General features: G+C 28.7%; 2 protein-coding genes across 4 annotated transcripts; both read right to left on the reverse strand.

The window, feature by feature from the left end:
- Window positions 1-835: 835 nt before the first annotated feature.
- Window positions 836-2786, reverse strand: LOC129945534 (partner of Y14 and mago). The gene is made up of 2 exons (XM_056055340.1): window positions 2545-2786; window positions 836-2377 (listed from the first exon to the last, which is right to left on the reverse strand). Exons 1-2 carry the CDS (start codon window positions 2570-2572, stop codon window positions 1773-1775), a joined length of 633 nt encoding a protein of 210 aa, XP_055911315.1. The 5' UTR covers window positions 2573-2786; the 3' UTR covers window positions 836-1772.
- Window positions 2787-4872: 2086 nt separating this feature from the next.
- LOC129947825 (uncharacterized) lies at window positions 4873-17224 on the reverse strand. 3 transcript variants are annotated; one of them, XM_056058544.1, is made up of 6 exons: window positions 16706-17217; window positions 7229-7454; window positions 6958-7162; window positions 6448-6462; window positions 6034-6048; window positions 4873-5489 (listed from the first exon to the last, which is right to left on the reverse strand). In XM_056058544.1, exons 2-6 carry the CDS (start codon window positions 7400-7402, stop codon window positions 5419-5421), a joined length of 480 nt encoding a protein of 159 aa, XP_055914519.1. In that variant the 5' UTR covers window positions 7403-7454; window positions 16706-17217; the 3' UTR covers window positions 4873-5418. The 3 variants fall into 3 exon arrangements, with proteins under 3 accessions (XP_055914519.1, XP_055914518.1, XP_055914520.1); XM_056058543.1 differs by having other exon boundaries at window positions 7229-7460; XM_056058545.1 differs by lacking the exon at window positions 6034-6048 and having other exon boundaries at window positions 7229-7460; window positions 16706-17224.
- Between the last annotated feature and the right edge of the window lie 2206 nt (window positions 17225-19430).

A 19430-nucleotide genomic window follows, 5' to 3' on the forward strand; every position in this document is an offset into this window, starting at 1 on the left:
TTTTTTAAGCAAAAAAATCATGGTTATTAACTTATCACCTACTTTTTTCCATTTAGAAATAGATTTTGTTGGTGGGCCAAACTGTTAAGTTCCTTTTCTACTTTTTTCCAAAATCTTGATACATCTTCCTTAGAACGATTTGTTGTGAAACCTTTACCAATATTTCGTTTTTTTTTTTCCATAAAACTAATTAAAACTTGAACTTGGTGAGTATTTGTTGAATTCGACCTTAAAAAGAAAAGTTTTTATTAATATTTTCATTATTATTTTGTTTTGAATTACTTACATTGTTTAATCCGCTTTTAATTCCGACATCTTAATAACGGGGAAATATTCAAAAAGAAAAACACAAGATTTTCCCATAAAAAAAGTCGCCGATAGGTATTTTTCCACAGGAATTTTTTCCCAATTTCGAAAAATTCACGATACCAATTTTTCGAATATGGGAACAAATCCCTGGGAAAAGAAGTTCCCGATAACCCCAATTTTAAGCCATAATAATAACCAAACAAAGACGTAATAAAACGGCTTTACATTACAGTACGTTATGTTCTTTCTGAATTTTTGGATTCAAAATTTTGATTTCCTTTTAACGTCCTTTGCGTCTCTAACTACAGTAACGAATTGTGTTTTTATTTTTGTTGATTTAGGTCGAAGTACAACCCTACAAGTGCAAGTTTTGAGGAATAGTTTAATTTTTTTAACCTTAATGTGCGTCCAGACACCTAAAAAAATTTGGAACACTTAAAAATACGTTTCAGAAACAAAGAAACTTTTTAAAATTTTACTTCAACGTTTTTTAAACAATGCTCTTTTGGTGTGGACAAACTTTTACAATTTCCTTGTAAGCATACCTTAAATGTGCCTCATTGATTTGAAAATAAATCCATCAACACAAGCAAATCATAATTATAAAAAAATCCATAAATTACGAACAGTATTACACACAATTTAATATTTTTATTACTAACATTAATTTCTTTTGTTTTGTTTTTTAATGTTTCTTTTTTCTTTGTTTTTACTTAAAATTCTACAAAATTTCTCCCTACATAAAAATATCGCTTCTGTTGTTTTTTCTTATTTTCTGTTTATTTTTGTTTGTTTTTATGTTTTTTACTTAAAATATTTTATCTTTTTTAATCTTTGATTGAATCACTACCATTGATCGTATATTTATAATTATTCTTAAGGTTTAATTATTCTTTTATTTAAAAAAAATATGTATATATTTGTAAAATAAAACAATAATCTTGGAATAGTAAAAAATGGTTCAACTATTAAACTTATGCAACTAATTTAAAAAAAAATAAAAAGTTTTAAAATTTACAACGCGTTGTTTTCGGTAACCCACAAATGTGAAATGCACATTTTTTTCGTTGTCACGTCGTCGTCGCGTCGTTGGTCGTCTTGCTCTTAGAAACTACAACCAATCACAGCTAGTGACCAACTCTCTGGGAAGACTTGACAAACTTGGCAAGAAATGAAAACAACAAATTTTTAAAATTGACTGGTTTACAGCTATGTTTGTATAGCTGCGATTCAAGAGGAGAGATCAATCAATCCTTGTGTTTAGAAAAAAAATAATGGAACTAATTTACATGTACAACAAATATAAAAAGATGCAGAATTCGAAGAAAAAACAGGCTCAACTGTAAGGTGGTATGAAGATCCAACCTTGGTATGGCATGGACAATTGTTGGTTAGAGACGCAGAACCGTGCATTGAGTGAATGATTGCTGGTGAGCAGGGATTTTCGGCAACAGATTGACAGTTTACTCTGTCGCACCGGGTTGCTCACCCAACTCCTCCAGCTCCTTGAGGTACTGTTTTTTTCTTTTGACCTTGTCCATTTGGTCCTTTTCGGGCTTTTTAAGTTCGCCTGCCTTCAATTTGGCTTCGATGGCTTCGATTTCACGGATTTTTTTCTTTAGTTTCTTGATTTTTTTGCTGAGTTCCAGCTGCAGGTCGTCCAGTTCAACGTTGTTGAGATCTTTGGTGATGGACTCGACTGTCGCAGAGGCGGGTGTGTCAACTGAAGGAACTGTTCCCACCGCTGTTGGTGCTGAATTTGTACTTACAGATGCGGATGATTTCTTATTTTCCTTGGGATTTGGTGCCGAATTGGCATTGGCAGAGTTCTTTGGCAAAACAATCACGCCCGGAGGAAGCCCGGCTTTCTTCTTCTTCGCTTTTTCCTTCTTACTGGGCACTGGAGCTGGAGCGGGCATTCCAACAGGACGGTCAGACTTTCGATTGGCAAACTGCTTGCCTTTGCTCTCATAGAGCGGCACCTCTTCTTGGGGAACGTAACCTTCTTTGACGCGCCTCGCTTTGCGCCATGTGCCATCTGGCCTCTGAGTAGCAGGAATAAATTTTCCTACAAACAAAAAGAAAACACTAAATTAGTTCACTTTATTTTAACAAAACTTGTGGTTTGCCTTGAACTTTTTATTTTTGCATGAATTCATGAGTTGACCTTTTAAGCGCGCATAATTTTTTTTGCGGCAAAAATAAAATGTGTGCACAAAATTTTGGTTATTTTACCTTCCCCATCTGTCACATAGGTTGTCATGTTCCAGCGAGATAAATGTTTAAATTCAGCTTTTTATTTAGATCAATGGCAGGGAACTTGAATGGAGTTTTAATTGATTCTTTAGATTGAGTTCAATCTGAATTTATTTATAGTTTAAAATGGAATTAAAAACAATTGATGTATGTATTCTAGTGTTGATGGTTTAAAAAAAAAAAAACAAGGTTGTCTGGAGGAGGCAAGAGCTAAATGTCAAACAATGCAAGAGTGACAGGTAGTACAGGGATGTGCAATTTATTTGTTGCTATTGTGAATGGGTATTATTTCACTTGTTGTGAGAAATGGTACCAAGTTACTCCATAAATTAAATTAGACATGTTTAATGGAATACATTTTCAAGGTTCACTTTAAACAAAATTTCAAAAAGTACGAAAGCTTTTTTCATAAATAAAATGACATTTCAATCACTTTAATGGTGCCACGTTACTTAATAAATAAAATTAGACGTGATAATTGGAATAAATTTTAAAGATTCACTTTAAACAAAATGTAAAAAAGTACGAAAGCTTTCTTATAAATTAAATGACATTTCAAGCATTTAAACGGTTCCAAGTTACTCAACAAATTAAATTAGACATGTTTATTGAAATACATTTTCAAGATTCACTTTAAACAAAATGTCAAAAAGTACCAAAGCTTTTTTATACATCAAATTGCATTTCAATGACGTAATTATTCAAAATTTAATTTGAAACTGGGCTCTAAGTGTTTGGCCGTACTAAAACCATTTTTATTGTCAGGTTAAAAGCTAACGTACAGTTGAATTTGATTCTTGGGAAACTTAACTATAAATGATAAAGATTTAAGTTTTGTTTATTTTTACACATGATTATAATGTCACTTCAATGCTGTTTTTTGACAGCGAATATACTGGATAATGTAATAGAAGGATTATAAGTATAAGACGTGCTTATTTAAGTTATTAGTATACACCAAAAATAACTAGAAGTTAAAAGCCGATGATGTCCTTACGTGTGTTTAGCGATTTGTCATGTGTGCTAATATTGGCTGCCATGGCAATTATATTTAGGACAATAGCTTTATTCAATCTCGTGATGGATAGGCTATAAGTGATAAATGAATTCTTAGAAAATTTGTTGGTCAAGTTGGATAGCTTGATTAATTCCCTCTAAGGTCTATTGGAAGTTTATAAGTTTAGTTATTTAAATGCGAGATCTGGGGTTTTAAACGTTTTCTATTTTTTACCAAAATTATAAAAAAAAAAATTTCTTCGTCTTGACTTGTTCAGCTCATTCTACAGCTTCTCTCAAATATTAATATGGTCTTAAAAAGCTTTGGTTATGAGCTTATCGCTAGGAGCTTTTTAAAACGTTATTTCAACCCTTTGAAACCTTTTACCTAAAACTAGCGCAAAAAAGCTTTTGTATGATAAAGTTTAAAAGCTTAATCTTACAGTACTAACAGATTATGTTCCCTATTTTTTTGTATCGGAATTTGAGATTCAAATAGGAACAAATCAATAATCAGTATTGAAAACTTTTTCGCTACAAAAGCATGAATTCCTTTAGTTGCTGAAGTCTGTGGTTTGAAAAATAAATTGTTGTATCCTAGAACCATTTAAAACAGTAAGGTACGGCTTTAACAAGCCCTACAAAAAACTTTAGGCTCATAAAAGCATTATAAAGGTGTTATGAATTTGTATTTGTTTTATACCCTACTTACATTTGGTTCCTAAAATGGATATTCCCTATTTGAAATAGGTTCATATCAAAATGTCAAACAATGGAATTCTATACCTACATTTCACTTGAAAATAATTCACAACATTATTTTCATCATCTATGCAACATAAAAGAATTTTTCATTTTAAACTACTTCGGGTGGTCCATTATCTCACATCGTGCAGGTTGGTCACATCCCTTAATTGTGACATACCAAAAGACAGACGGCTAATAAAACGCTGAACTAAAAAGCAAACAAACCCAAAAAACATTCTCATACTCTCTCTCTTCAAAAAGGGAAGTTTGAGTGAGCTACAAAAACTCTCGTGTACAACAAAAACACTTTGAATAAGACCGAAATTTGAATTAATTATCGCACTAATAATATTGATTGTAGACGATATTAATAAATTTGTATCTTCAAAACAATATGGTGCTTTGAGATAAAGTGTGATCACCTTTTTTGATTTTTTAATTTTTGGAAAAAACAGCATATTTTATTTTCCATGAAGTGATCTGATAGGCTAATAGCATTTTAGATCTGTTCGATCACTTTTTAAATCATCATTGGTTAGGGATTTCATAATAGAAACATGTGAGTGAATTTTACAGTAACTTTACAATTTTATTTTATTATTTTTCATTAACATAAATTTACGGTAAACTACACATAATAAATACAAAATAAATAATAAAATGGCTTAAAATAATAAAAACTACGATATACATATAAATAAGTATGAATAAATACATTTTGTTTGTCAAAATACATGACACTCATATGACATTCGATGGATATTACATTCTACACGACTAGCTACGATGAAGTAAGAAATTAGTTAACTTTAAAATAAAAACAATACTTCTGGTTTGGTTTAAAATAAATTTCAATTATCTTTTTTTGTTTTAATAATTTTGAACTTTAATTTATATTAATATGAATATTAATTTAACTGTCGTACTTATACAAGTGCTTTGGAGAAGTTTTAAATGCATTTTTTTCTAGATTCTATGGAATGTAAAAGTTTTGGAATAGATAGATATATATGTATGAAAAAATGTAGGTAAAAGAAATTGAGAGTGAAATATTTGTTTTTGTTTTAAGATCATAATTGCACATTAACTATTTAAGAAATGTCAAATAAACTAATATTGTAAGTATCTGGCGTTCCTCTTTCGTCCCATTGTACATAATTTAAAGTGACATGGGTGCATATCTGAAAGAAAATAAAGAAGATAAAAATAAATTAGTTAATATTTTGAATAGTGTAGGAATATAGAATTATTTTCTACTTTGAATAATATAAAAATAATTTCCTTGAAAAATAAGATATGAAACATCTCAGTTTTATGAACAAACGTTTATTGTCAAAAGGTTGCTGTCAAAAACTGACGAAAAAATGGATTATTTTACTCACTTCTAAGGCATAGATTTAAAAAAACGAGTATTTTAGTGAAACAAATTAAACTTCCAAATGGCATAGTTTAATTTGACTTCAGTTCTGTTTGTATTCATGAATAAAAAAATGGCGTCAAACTTCAAATTCCAATTTAAGATCATACATTTCGTGTTGTCAACGATTTTATTCTTATGTCGAAATGCATCACACAGAATTTGCATTTAAAATCAGTGCTTTACTGTACTTAAGTTAGAATTAGAAGCATAATTTTACTAGAATTACAATACTTAAAGCCATAAATCTTGATATCCTTAATTATTCAATATTAAAAGTTTAAACTGTGGTTATTTAATATACTTACAGGAATTTCGTACTGCTAATTTAATTGAAATTTAAAGGTCATCAAATTTTGATCCAAATAAATGAAAGAAAAAGAAAATAAAATAGAAAAAATAAGATAAAATTGCAAATAAACAAAAGAATAAAAAAATTAGGGTTAAGGTGAAGTCTTTAATTAGCCTGTGTTCTATTGTCTAAATAATTCAGTCCCGGTTTGATCCTCACAATAATATAAATTCAAATCTTATTATATATGTTTCTAGCAATTCACACTTATCTTGAAGAAACGAACGTGAATGCACTTATATTCATAAATAATTATTTTTTAGATAGTGTAGTGAATAAAACGCAGGCATTTAATTATTTTAAACTAATTAATTATAAAAAGCAAATTATAAAAGTAGAAAAAGAGTTTAGGAGGAAAAAAGATACTTACAAGATTTTTTCTCAGCTGATTTAAAAAAGCCGTCAAAGAAAAGCCAAATAAGGAAAAAAAAAGAAAAGAAAAACAAAATTAGAATCATGAAATAAAAGAAAATAACAATGTAAAATATATTTAATCAATAAAATAACACAAATTAAAACAAAATACTTCGAAAAACTTTAAGAGCCGTTTTGACGTTAAACTAAATTCTCAAGGTCATATTTGAAACCGCATTTCACAAAAAAAGTTGTTGTTCTTTACGCAGATATTAATTTAAACTTATCAAACTTATGCGACATGACAGATAGTAGATCTGTTCTTTTCTAAAACTAACAATTTGTCTATAGTTTCGTTTATGTACTTTGCTATGACAACCAACTGTCAGATATACGTAGCTTTGAAAGTAAACCACAAAGGAACAGATCTTAAATTTAACACATCATTAAAGTTATCGCTTATTTTTTTTGTATTAATTGCATTAAAAACTTATCTTTTTTATAAAGTATTAAATTTAAAACTTACAAATGACATTCTTCTTTTCGGCATGATCTTTCTTATTTTTAAATTTAGGATTTATCTTCAATGGTAATGGGGTTGGTATACGTTGAGGAATTTCATCATCTAAATTCGGCCCAACAATTTCATCGTCACCATAATTTGGTAAAAGAAAATCTCTTAAATTTTGTCTTTTTGCCATAAATGTTGGATTATTCGCTGGATATTTTTTCTAAAAACAAACAAAATCAATACAAATAAGTAACTTTTTCATTTAAAAAAAACATGCTTTACTTACAATATCAGCATACATATCATCGTCCATTGTTTCTGTTTCATCCATTATATATTGTGGTATATCTATTTCTGGATAATATAGTCTGTTTTCAGGTCTTGCTTTAAGTCCACGACATAACATTAATGTCAGAAAAATGCACATTGCAAAATGATTTGCTGATGATGGAAATGCCATTGTTAAAGTCACTGTTTTCCCTTTTTTCCTTTGTGAATGGGTGTTTTGTGTTCTGTAACTAAATAATATTTACATTCATAAGTATGTACAATGAGGATATTTTTATTAAGATTGTTAAATTTAATTGACACTTGTATTTTTTGAAAAATTTCTATCTGATTTTATTTCCTCACAATGCATTTTAGTGTGTGGGAAAAAGGACAATAGATTTTCTTTTACAACGAACGATATTCAATATGAAACTTGAGAGTATTTTGTACCCAGTAAGTGTTTGGGCTTAAAAGAGTTTCTAATACAAAAACACCTACTGTAAAAGTCGTGGCCAAAATAGACGCAGTACGTTGACATTCATTATATTTGTTCTATTTTTTGATTTCGGTAAAATTTTCTCGTCTAAAACTGAGTATTACAAAAAAATACTGAAAATATGATTTTTGTGAATCTGCCACATTAGGCGAGTTCAAATTAAAGTCGATGATGTCTGGTTTAAATCCGCTACTGATGAAGATACCAAATATTATGTTTGACCTTTTCAGTTCGTTAAATGTTCATAACAAATAGAAATTCATAATTTGATTAGAATATTTTCTTATCATCTTCTACGCATTGCATTAAATCATACGATGAGTATTTATAATAATCAAAAAACCTTGAAATCATAATATTGTCAAGTTCCAGTCAAATGCCCCGAAATATTGCGTTAATTGCGATATGTCGGTAAGTATGTTATTTTAAACTCGCATACTTAAAAATTTAAAGACATAAAAACGATTATCATTCTAATTAAAAAAAATATATTACACATAGACGTCAAGCAATATCTCTTATTCAACAATAATAATAAGAATTTAAACAATGGATTTAAAAGCATATTTACTATAAATTTCTTATCGCTCGGATTTTTATTAAAATATATATTAAAAAAAGAAACAAAAAAATTGAATCATCAAAGACAAGCCTCCAGAACAAAGATTATGTTTTATAATCCGTCCATCATCATGACATACAAATTATAATGAAGAATCAAATATAAAATTGAAGCCATCAATCCAATTCTTCACATAATGCCACACTTATCGCGCTATTTAAATAAAACTAAAAAAAGTTCGATAAGTTATCGCATTAATATAATCCCTCCATAAAAATATGTTATTAGTTCTTGTACTCATTGTGAACTACTCAAACTAATAATAATAATTACTTTGTCAAATGTTAATCACTGTCAATTGATGGTTGGTTTTGATGAATGATTGGTTATTTGTACGAGATTGTCCTTAAAAGCTTATTGCTCTTTTCCACCCACTCAATCAGTTATTTTACCTCCTATTCTTTTGTAATCCAATAGGAAAAAGAGATGAATGAATGAAATATGTAGCAGGATAACTTATTTGAGGTTAGTTACTTGAAAGTTTAGGTTTTGGAATCCTTATAAGGATTTGACAATTGAAAAAAAAAATAAGTTTAAAAGTTTTATGCACGTTGAAAACATTTTTGCTTTTTATTCTATTCCATGAAATTAAAAGAATTACCCCTCAAAAAGAGGCTATACGTAATATCGAGTACATAACGTGACTATTATTATTTTCAATTATAGTGCAGTAACGTAATAAAGTATAACTTTTTACTACTTCTTTTATTATGGCGTGCTTTTTATTTAAACGGAAGAGCAGTATTGTTTTGCTTATGCATTTTGTCAAAGCATAAATTAGTCCTTATAAAAAAACATAGAAAGTTAAAATTCCTTAGAGCGTATAGATTTGGTACTTACAAAAATAAACACCACCTGGTTGCACAAATTTGCTCTCATTTTTAACTTCCCATAGGAAGTTATTGTTTTGTGTCCGATTTGTCAAATTAAAAATTTTGACATTTCTCGAAGTTTCAAGGTCCCTAGAGTCGAAATTAATGATTTTTAGAGAGGTGTCTGTGCGTGCGTCCGTACGTTTGCGACGTTTTTTTCGCTGTCCATAGCTCAAGAAATAGAAGAGAAATCGACATCAAATAAATTTAGTTATACAGATAAAAAGGTTTTGTGGTTTTTTTACCATAGCAGTTTGAAAAAAAGGTGAAAATTTTGGTTAACCCTTAATATCTTACGAACCAAAAACGCCAGAGACTTGAATTAAATTTTATATAATATATTGTAACATGATACCAAACAAGTATATTTTTTGAAAAAAATCAAAATAACTATTTTTTTTTAAATCAATAAAACTGAAAAAAAAAATTTGTCACCTCCAAAACTTAACGACTGAAATATGATTTCATCTCTAAAACAATTTTGTGCAACGAAGAAAAATGTTTTTGAAATCTGATAAAATTTTGAGAAAAATCTAATTGACAGTTTTTTTTATAAAAAATAAAAATCTAAAAAAAAACATTACTCATAGTTCGTAAAAATTAAATATCGATTCAAATATCTTTTCAAAAACTTAAAATTTAGGCTTCAAGCCTATTTTATCTTATAAGAAATATTGTTTTCAACATTTTGAAAAATGTTGAGAAAAATCGAATTGACAGTTTTTTTACAAAAAATAAAAACCTAAAAAAAAATTTATAAAAGTTGGTAAAAATTTTCGACTCGAATATCTTTTCAAAACTTTGAGATATTGGCTTTAATTTACTTTTATCTTTCAAAAAATCTTGTTGTCAACATACAATTCAAGTTTGAAAAAAATCGAATTTACAGTTTTTTTACAAAAAATAAAAACCTAAAAAAAAAATTTTTAAAGATGGTAAAAATTGATTTTCGACTCAAATATCTTTTCAAAACTTTGAGATATTGGCTTTAATTTACTTTTATGTATCAAAAAATCTTGTTGTCAACATTCAGTTAAAGTTTGAAAAAAATCGAATTGACAGTTTTTTTACAAAAAATAAAAACCTAAAAAAAAAATGTATAAAAGTTGGTAAAAATTGATTTTCGACTCAAATATCTCTTTAAAAATTTTAAATATTGGCTTCAAAGTAATTTTATCTCATAAGAAATATTGTTTTCAACATTTGGTAAAATTTTTAAAAAATCGAATTGACAGTTTTTTTTACAAAAATTAAAACTCTAAAAAAAAACAATACTAAAACTTCGTAAAAATTTACTTTCGACTCAAATAGCTTTTCAAAACTTAAATATATTGGCCACAAACTTATTTTATTTCACAGAAAATATTGTTTTCGATATTCAGTAATTTTTATATAAAAATCCAACAGTCCGTTTTTTCATAAAAAATAAAATCTACAAAAAATAGTACGCAAATTTGGTAAAAATTGATACGAGTACATATAGACAAACTTTTAAGCAAGACATATCGACAGACGGGATGGGAAGTTATTAGTGTGGGTCGCATCCCAGCCTCTTTTTTCAAATGATGTAGATGAGAACAAAGATCTTCAAAATTCTGTCGGTATATACGGACATTTTCTTTAAAGAATTTATCGTCGTTCTAAACAATATCAATACAAATTTCATATTTTTTTCTTATCGAAAGGAGAATTATTTGACGTTTGGTTGTTATGACATTAGCCAAACGTCAAATTAATCTCCTTTTCTTTGGTGGAAACACCTCATGATTTATTTTAAATCACTTGCCTTAAATCTCGGATTATTTGTTGATGGAAACGTGCTATATGAAAACACGATTGGAAAATCTTCCAAATCTTGGCCGTACTGCGAAAAGTATTCCAATAGCAAAAAATTAGGTGACAATTTTCAAATTTGTATCATTCATACATAATACAAATATGAGACAATTTTTTGGTACAAAATCGGTTGACTTCCAATTAAAAATGATCTGTTTACACGGTTGAGAGACTTTAGAAAACCTAATTTGGTGGACTCATTGGAAAACAGATGACAGAGAATATGAAAATTTATTTTAGAAGTGAAAACAACAGGTCGTCCAAAAAAATTTAAAACAGACAAAAATCTAAAAACACCATGTCCTTGAAGAACTTTTTAGGACATCAAGACGTTGTTGGTCGTGTCTTGGCTGCCAACATCTTGCCAAATAGTTTCCTTAGGCAGTTTATACTTCGCAAACCTGCATATCACAAACATCGCATGGGCATGGTTTGGTTATGGGTCCAATTCTTTTCAACTTATTTTTTTTGTATGGCTTCTTTTTCGTTATTTTTCCAGACGGTGGGACTTTTATGTCTTTTCATTTTCGTAGTTTTTAAATTCTTTTAAAATCCTTCAAGCTGTTTTTTTTTTGGTTCCTGCTCAAAAACAGTATGTTAATTAAAAACTGGAAATTAAAACATTTCAGCTAGAAGCCCTGCTAGCTATTAGCTTTTAAGTATTGTTTTGTACATTTATGTATAGTTCAATAAATAATAATAATAATAATAATAATAATAATAATAATAATAATAATAATAATAATAATAATAATAATAAAAATGTTGCTGGCAAGAACAGCATTGAACGAGTTCAAGCCATTGGCTACTGATTTTTTTTCTGTCACCTATGACAGATTAACATGATTGTGAAAAATCTGTTAATATTATCAGAACTGTCAATCATGTATACCTAGCTTAAGGGTATTTTTTTGACAACGTAACAACAAAGTAAACTGACATTGACAAATAGAATACAATGGTGTTAAACAAGGTCCGTTCGCTTACTTTCTGCCTGAAATTCTTAATAAAATATATTTTAAAGAGTGGGGGTAAAATTCTCTCACAAAAAGACAAAACTACGAAAAATTAAGAAAACAACAATTTTTTCACACAACTTGACTGTCAAAAAAAAATATAAAAAATAAGAATTTATTTATTTTTTTGTTAATGCTTTTGCTTTTTTTGTTATGAAAAAACTTGACTTAAATGAAACTTGAAAATTGCAATTGGGAAAAGAATTTTTAATTTTATAAGTGACAGCAAAAGCGAGCAATTTATTTATTTTTTGAAGTTCTATCAAATTTGACACTTTTCACAGATCAGAAATTTCTTGGGCTAAAATGCGTAGGTTGGGGAAATCTTTTACTCTCTCGTGAGTGTTTTATTTATACGAAAAACTACGAAATTTTTGAGTACGCGAACAGAATTTAGTTAAATTTTGTAATTTTTAGTAAAATTAGACTATTTTAGTAAGGTACGCGAACATACCTACAGTTTGGTAGCTGTCACCGTCTGTGTCTGTCTTTTTGTGTCTTCCCTTTTATTTTTAGTTTTATACTCCATATATAGAAAAGGTGTGTACATGGTTTTAAAAAACAATATTTCGCAATGTTATACCTTTTTCCGTAAGATTTTTTATTAGGTTAATGTTAAAAATCCAACTCCTGGACTTATAGATACAACAGCCACGAGGCCTTGTGTCAACTTAATATTAATAAAAACTTCCTTTTTACCAGAATAATTTAAAAAGGTGAGTAAAATATATAAGGACCCATTTTGTCTAAGTCTTGCTTCAGATAATAATAAACTTTTTCATGAAACTACATACAATTTGTATAAACTACAAATGTTATTTATAAATATTATGAGAATTGAAACAAGTATTTGTTTACAGTGGAAAAATTTAAATTTTGTTTCTAAAAACACATTTTGTGTGTGTATTTCTATGACATCAAAACTACTATTGTATTTTTAAATGATTCAATCACTAACGTAAGTATTAAATCAATCATAAAAAATATTTACAATCATTTTGTCGAAGTGCATCGATAATTATCAAAGGTCGATTGTCTAGAGTAAAGATCACAATTATTATTATACCAAACAAAACTAATCGTGACGCAATGTAAACAGAGAGTCAAGGATCAATTTTGTTAAAGGTTAAAGTTTAACCGGAGTTTAAACAACAAGATTGGTGGGATTTGCATGTTTTGTTCTCTAAATATTTTAGATTATTTTTTATGAATAATTGAATGGAAGAAAATGTTTTAGAATTAACGGTAAATTGATTTATTTCAAAGTTAATTACACTCGGTTTTCACTTAATACTAAAAAATTGGACCTGAAAAACCTTTTTATTGAAAGTTTTGTTCTTACGTATTAAATTACAAAATTGAAGACACATTCATTTTCAATACCAGCTGTCAAAAAAAAAGAAACAAATCGTATTAATCTCACACAATTTTAATGACAGCTGATTACTGTGACAAAAATTGTTTGTTGGATTTAAGTAAGGAAATGTTTTTCAATAATAGACATTTCCCATAATCACTACAAGCGACCTATCAAGAAAATCTAATGATTGGTTTTTATGGTTAAAACAATGATAGGTATTTCTGCCCTATAATTTATTGGCTTTTTCTATTCAACTTATTCCTAAATAGATGCCACCATTTTGATATTTAAAAAAAAAAATATTTTTTTATTTTCGTAAAGACGTCATTAAAAATGTACATACCTACATTACCCGTGTTTTGTTGGAAAATCTATCCATAGTATAGTAGGATTTTACAAGAATAACAAAAAAAAATACCCATAGTATAAATAACACCGATAGAAGTTAGAGTAGAATCTTACTATGGATGGGTTTTTTACATTTATTAAAATGTTGGTACGATTGATATTGAATTTGTGTCTCGATGGCTGTGTTCGTTGAGTAGTTGTGCATTTTGAATTATGTATGTGTTTTCCATTGGGGAAAAAAGTCTATCTATTACTGTTGATATTATTTAGTTTTGTTAATAAAAAAGGAATAACTGGGCTTATTTTGTAAAAGAAAACAATCGAAAAGATAATTAAGTTTTGCTATGCTTCCACCAAAGGTTTATCTCAGTTTAGATTAAATATTAGATTTTGAGGTTTCCACAAGAAGATTTAAAAATGATTAAGTATGACAACACTTTCGCAAATAGTGTTTCGATGTGTCAAGTGCAAGTAGTTTGATTCGTGTTAAACAATGAAGAACTGATTAGTTCAGCACCATATACTAATATGCTAACTACTCCATGTCCATTTTTTAGTTTGTAATTTGATTAAAATAAAACTATATTTTTTGAACACAAACATGCAAATAAACAGAACATAATGCATTATCTGTTAAACCAACTCCTCCACAGGTTTTTCTTCTCAAATTTTGAATCGACTCCGATCTCCGACGGGAATCGAGTCAAATCAAGCTCGATTCAGGTTTATAAAGAATTGAAGCGATCTTAAAGCTAGCTTCAACACCACATGTTTATGTAGTAGTCTACGAACAAACCCCTCCTTGAAGCAATTGTTAAATGAAATTTTTTTTATAGAATTTCAATTTCCAGATGTTTTCTCACCATTTCTTTTTGAAAATTTTCCATTTTATTAGTTTTCGTTAGTTTTGCTTGCTAAGTTAATTTTAACATTTGATTTTCACAAAACTTTCTTCTATTTGTGTTTTTTTTTTCAATTATTATTCTGACAGATCATCTTTCAGTTGTACCAATTTTTAAATACAAAAATTTGGCCACTGCGGGTCATTTTTAGTAACGATAAAGTTTCTAACTGTCAAATATTAAAAGAAAACTGGTGACGGCTGCCTAAATATTGGGATATTGAAAACGAAACCTCTTATTGAAAAACCATATGTTAGGGCTCATCCTTTTAACTGAATGATTGTGATTTTGCATGCATTTTTTAGAGCCCAATCAAACTCATATACAAATTAAAACTAAGGAATAAAATAAACACAAGAAAAACAGAAGTACAACTTTTTGGTGGTATTCATATTGGAATCTTTTGAACCTTCCTACTTTGACATTTAGTAGCTATTTTAATACATTTTTTAAAATGTTTGCTTTCGTTCCCTGTCTCATTTTTTCCAACCAGGTGAAAAGAAGTTATTTACATTTTTAAAATGTCAAAAGATTCCGATATGAACATCTTCATAATGTTATTTTTATACTCAAATGTTATTAATAATATTTATTAATTATTTTTTTTACAGGTGTTCATGTAAAATTCTGGCCAAAATCATTTTTAAAGCGCAAATTTGTATCAAGACCCAAAAGAAGGTATAGGCAAGGTTGTAGAGATGAGTACCTTGATCCGGAATACCAAAGAATTTCTGGTTTTTCATAGCAGTTTAGTGGTGGTGTAGTATTGAAAATATGAAATTTTTTTTCAATCTTGGTTTACTGGTATAGCCCAAAGTGTGGTATGGTAACAAATGTGGAAAAATCCCCCGTTCCAACACTTCCAACATTCTTCCACTCAGACACCCTTAAAGAGGTGAAAACCACCTTCTTTAAAATCAAAAGTAAGAACTAGAAAAAATCTTCTGACTGCAAATAAATAAGACCCAGGCACTTTATTCTCAACTCCCTCATCCCCAGACGTTTGACTCCTAAAAAAGACAAAACCACCTGCGGAAATGTCTACTTTCAAATGTTATTTCGAACCGTTAAGAAGTATGAGTCTTACATCCAATAAGGAGTTTCATTTCAAAACCTCACAAATCTCTTTTACATTCTTTTAATCCCATTCAAAAAGTAAAAATTCAAAAATAGCTTTGGCCTAATTTAGACGAAAAAAATCCATAAATGTTTTTGATTTCTTTTTCATCTAAAAATCGTTTAGATTCAATTAAAAGAAAATGTGCAAGATTTCTTTGTTCTCTTCATTTATACCTTTAGGCTATAAAATTAAAATATCTTATCCATCCAAAGCAAGTACCTATACAATATATCCTACCTATACCTCTTACAACAAGTCGCTGATGATACATTTACTAGGCGTGGGTTAACCTTTCGTCTGGCAGTTGTTTTAGTCAGATTATTTAATTTATTTTAAAAAATGCCTCACGGAGGATTTTTTTTGTAAGGTTCATAATTTTTGTAGGTTCACAAGCCTACCTAAACTTAATGGATCCACAAAACTGACCATCTCAATCCTTAAAGTTCATAATTTTAAATCTATGTATATACAGCTAGAGTGTGAAGTTTGCAGCTACATTAAATTAAATTGAGGTAATTTAGCTGTTTGTTAGTAAACAAACAACCTCATCATCAGAATCCTTTAAAAATGATTATTAAATTATCCACAATAGGTTTGTTCTTTTTTTTTTATTAATTAATTAATTAATGTTGTACACAATTTTTTTTTAAAGGAAACCCCAAACATTAAAGGTTACTAGAAGTTATCAAAATTGCAATAAATTAACTGAAGTAAAAAAATGTAAATAGACAACGAAGGGCAGTGTTCCAATTCAGATTCACGAGACCAAAAATGAGATTACAATTTTATTGTTAATCCAAGCAGCTTGATTATTTGCCATTGGCACTAATCATTTTTTAAAAAAAATATTTATGACCGATTTTTAATTTGTTTGTTTTAATAATTTATCACTATAACGGAAAATTTTACAAAATTACCCACCTAAAGATGCTGAATTGATGGATGAATGCCGACGGCAATTTCAACTGTTTTATTTATAAAATCACACTTGATCACTTCACTATAATAAAATAATGTTTGGCGGTCCTTTATATTATGTTTACCGTTAAGAGTCACAAATTTGAATGAAATACCCGGTCCTTTGACACAAGGCTTTTATATGCAACAAGTTAGGTTGGAAAGCTACTACGCCACCGAATTGGTAAATGAATTAAATTGTATTTTGATTTCCAATTCATGTGTAGGATTAATTTCTTAATATGAAAAATGTTTTTGGTGCACAGGCGCGCGAAATCCGTTGCTGATAAAAGATTCAAAAGTTAACTATAATTTGAATTTTAGTTTTTTTTTAACGGAAATGTCTTGGGGATAAACTATTTATAACGTACACGTCTCGCGTTTTGGTTTATTGATGTAATTTTTGTATCCTTTACTAAAAATTAGGAAGAATTATTTTAAATGAGGACGCTGCGACTGATTCACAATAACTGTACCGGTTTTCAGAGGCTACAGGCTACTTTATAGTAAACGCCGCTGGAGCTGGACCAAAATGCTCATAGTACTGTGAGTAGTGTTATGAGATTCTGAGCAATAGTGTGTGGCTCTTTGTTATAGGGTCTAGTAGCAGCGGCATCAGTACTTAGCATTCCTAAATTGATAAGGAATATAAGATTCTCAATAACGATGCTGATTCAATTTATTCGTACTTTTTCGTTGTTGTTGTTGTATTTTTGGCAAGATAGAATGTGGCGTTGAGAGTTGAAGCACATTTGAATTATTTAGGTGAAATTCCCACTTGGACTGATTATTGAGAATGAAAAATGCGTGTGTGTGGTAGGTACATGTTTAACTTTAAAGTTTTGGAATTAATATGTCATTAGAGAGTAGTTAATTATGAATCCTTTCCTAAAAGAGATCACAAGGCATTTGTTGAGAATTTCAATTATATTAAATAGTTATTCAGAAAAGGTTAAACAAGTTCAGAAAAATTACATTTAATGTGCATGTATATTTTGGTTTATTTATTCATTCATTATATTTATATCAAATATTGATAATAACCTAGTTTTGTTCATTTAAATCTTATGAACCAGAGACTTTGCTACTTCAAGAAGTGAACAATCTTATATTTTTAGCTTAACAAAAACGGATAGAATTAACTAAGAAATCCTGTTTCCGAGAGTCATTTGATTGAACCTAAAAGATTGATGTTTGAACAAAAAGTTTTAATAAAAGAGGTTGGGATGCGACCCGCATTGATAACTTCCCATCCCGTCTGTCGATTTGACTTGCATACAGGTTTGTAGGTTTTCGTGTTAGGTTAAAAAAGTTGTTAGTTGAATTATTCTTAAAAATTGTTAAATTACCAATAATATTTTTCACATAAAGAAAAAAATTAGTTTGAAAATCTAGTTTTGTAGATAGATTTTTAGTCGAAGAAAGTTATTGTATTGGGTCCGATTTGTCAAATTGAAAATTTTGACATTTCTCGTCGTTTCAAGGTCCAAAAAGTCGAAATAAAAGATTTTTAGAAAGATGTCTGTGCGTGCGTGTGTACGTACGTCCGTACGTTCGCGACGTATTTTCGTCGTCCATAGCTCAAAAACCAGAAGATAATAAAGCAGAAAGATGCAGAAAAGGCTCTCAAGAAAATTGCGTGGGTGTTTTTTTTTTACCATAGCAGTTTGAAAAAAAGGGGGAGCATTTTGGTTAACCCTAAATATCTTACAAAACAATGACGCTAGAAGTATATTTTTTGAAAAAAAATCCATTTAAAAAAAAACTGAAAAAATTTGTCACCTCTAAAATTTTACGACTAAAATATGATTTCATCTCCAAAACAATTTTGTGCAATGAAGAATAATGTTTTTGACATCCGATAAAGTTTTTTTTATAAAAAATAATAATATAAAAAAACATTACTCAAAGTTAGTAAAAATTGAATATTGATTTAAATATCTTTTCAAAAACATGAAATTTAGGCTTCAAACTTATTTTATCTTATAAGAAATATTGTTTTCAACATTATGAAAAATGTTGAGAAAAATCGAATTGACAGTTTTTTTACAAAAAATAAAAACCTAAAAAAATTAATAAAAGATGGTAGATAGATTTTCGACTCAAATATCTTTTCAAAATATGATATATTGGCTTTAATTTACTTTTATCTTTCAAAAAATATTGTTGTCAACATTCAATAAAATTTTTAAAGAAAAACGAATTGACAGTTTTTTTACAAAAAATTAAAAACCGAACAAAAATTGGTAAAAAATAATTTTCGACTCAAATGTCTTTTCAAAAATTTGAGATAATAGCTTCTAATTCTAGAAAATTTGGTAAAAAGTGATACGAGTACATAATACATATAGACAAACTTTTAAGCAAGACAAATCGACAGACGGGATATGAAGTTATTAGTGTGGGTCGCATCCCAGCCTCTTTTTCATTATTATATCACATCGAAATAAGAGATTGTTGATGCTTCAAGAAGTGAAAAATCTTATTTCCTCAGTTGAGAAAAACTGGTGGGTCATTCCGTAAAGTTATGTTCATTGTGAATAAAGTGGAGTCTTAACTTCTTTCTCTTGGACAGTATTGGGTTTATTATTGCCGCTGATTTACAAAAATATTAGACATGAAACAAACATTTTGATATTATAGTTTTATCGTCGGCGGCAACAAATAAAACACACAAAAATTAACAATA

Source organism: Eupeodes corollae, chromosome 2 (genome assembly GCF_945859685.1).
Source record: "Eupeodes corollae chromosome 2, idEupCoro1.1, whole genome shotgun sequence".
Taxonomy (NCBI): domain Eukaryota; kingdom Metazoa; phylum Arthropoda; class Insecta; order Diptera; family Syrphidae; genus Eupeodes; species Eupeodes corollae.

What these genes read in the sequence shown, in the direction of transcription:
- LOC129945534 (XM_056055340.1), bottom strand. Translation starts at nt 2,572, where the DNA reads ATGACAACCTATGTGACAGATGGGGAAG. An exon ending in CTATGTGACAGATGGGGAAG is followed by an intron (nt 2,378 to 2,544) that starts GTAAAATAACCA and finishes TTTTGTTTGTAG; the next exon opens with GAAAATTTATTCCTGCTACT.
- LOC129947825 (XM_056058544.1), bottom strand. Translation starts at nt 7,402, where the DNA reads ATGGCATTTCCATCATCAGCAAATCATTTTGCAATGTGCATTTTTCTG. An exon ending in ATGATATGTATGCTGATATT is followed by an intron (nt 7,163 to 7,228) that starts GTAAGTAAAGCA and finishes GTTTGTTTTTAG; the next exon opens with AAAAAATATCCAGCGAATAA.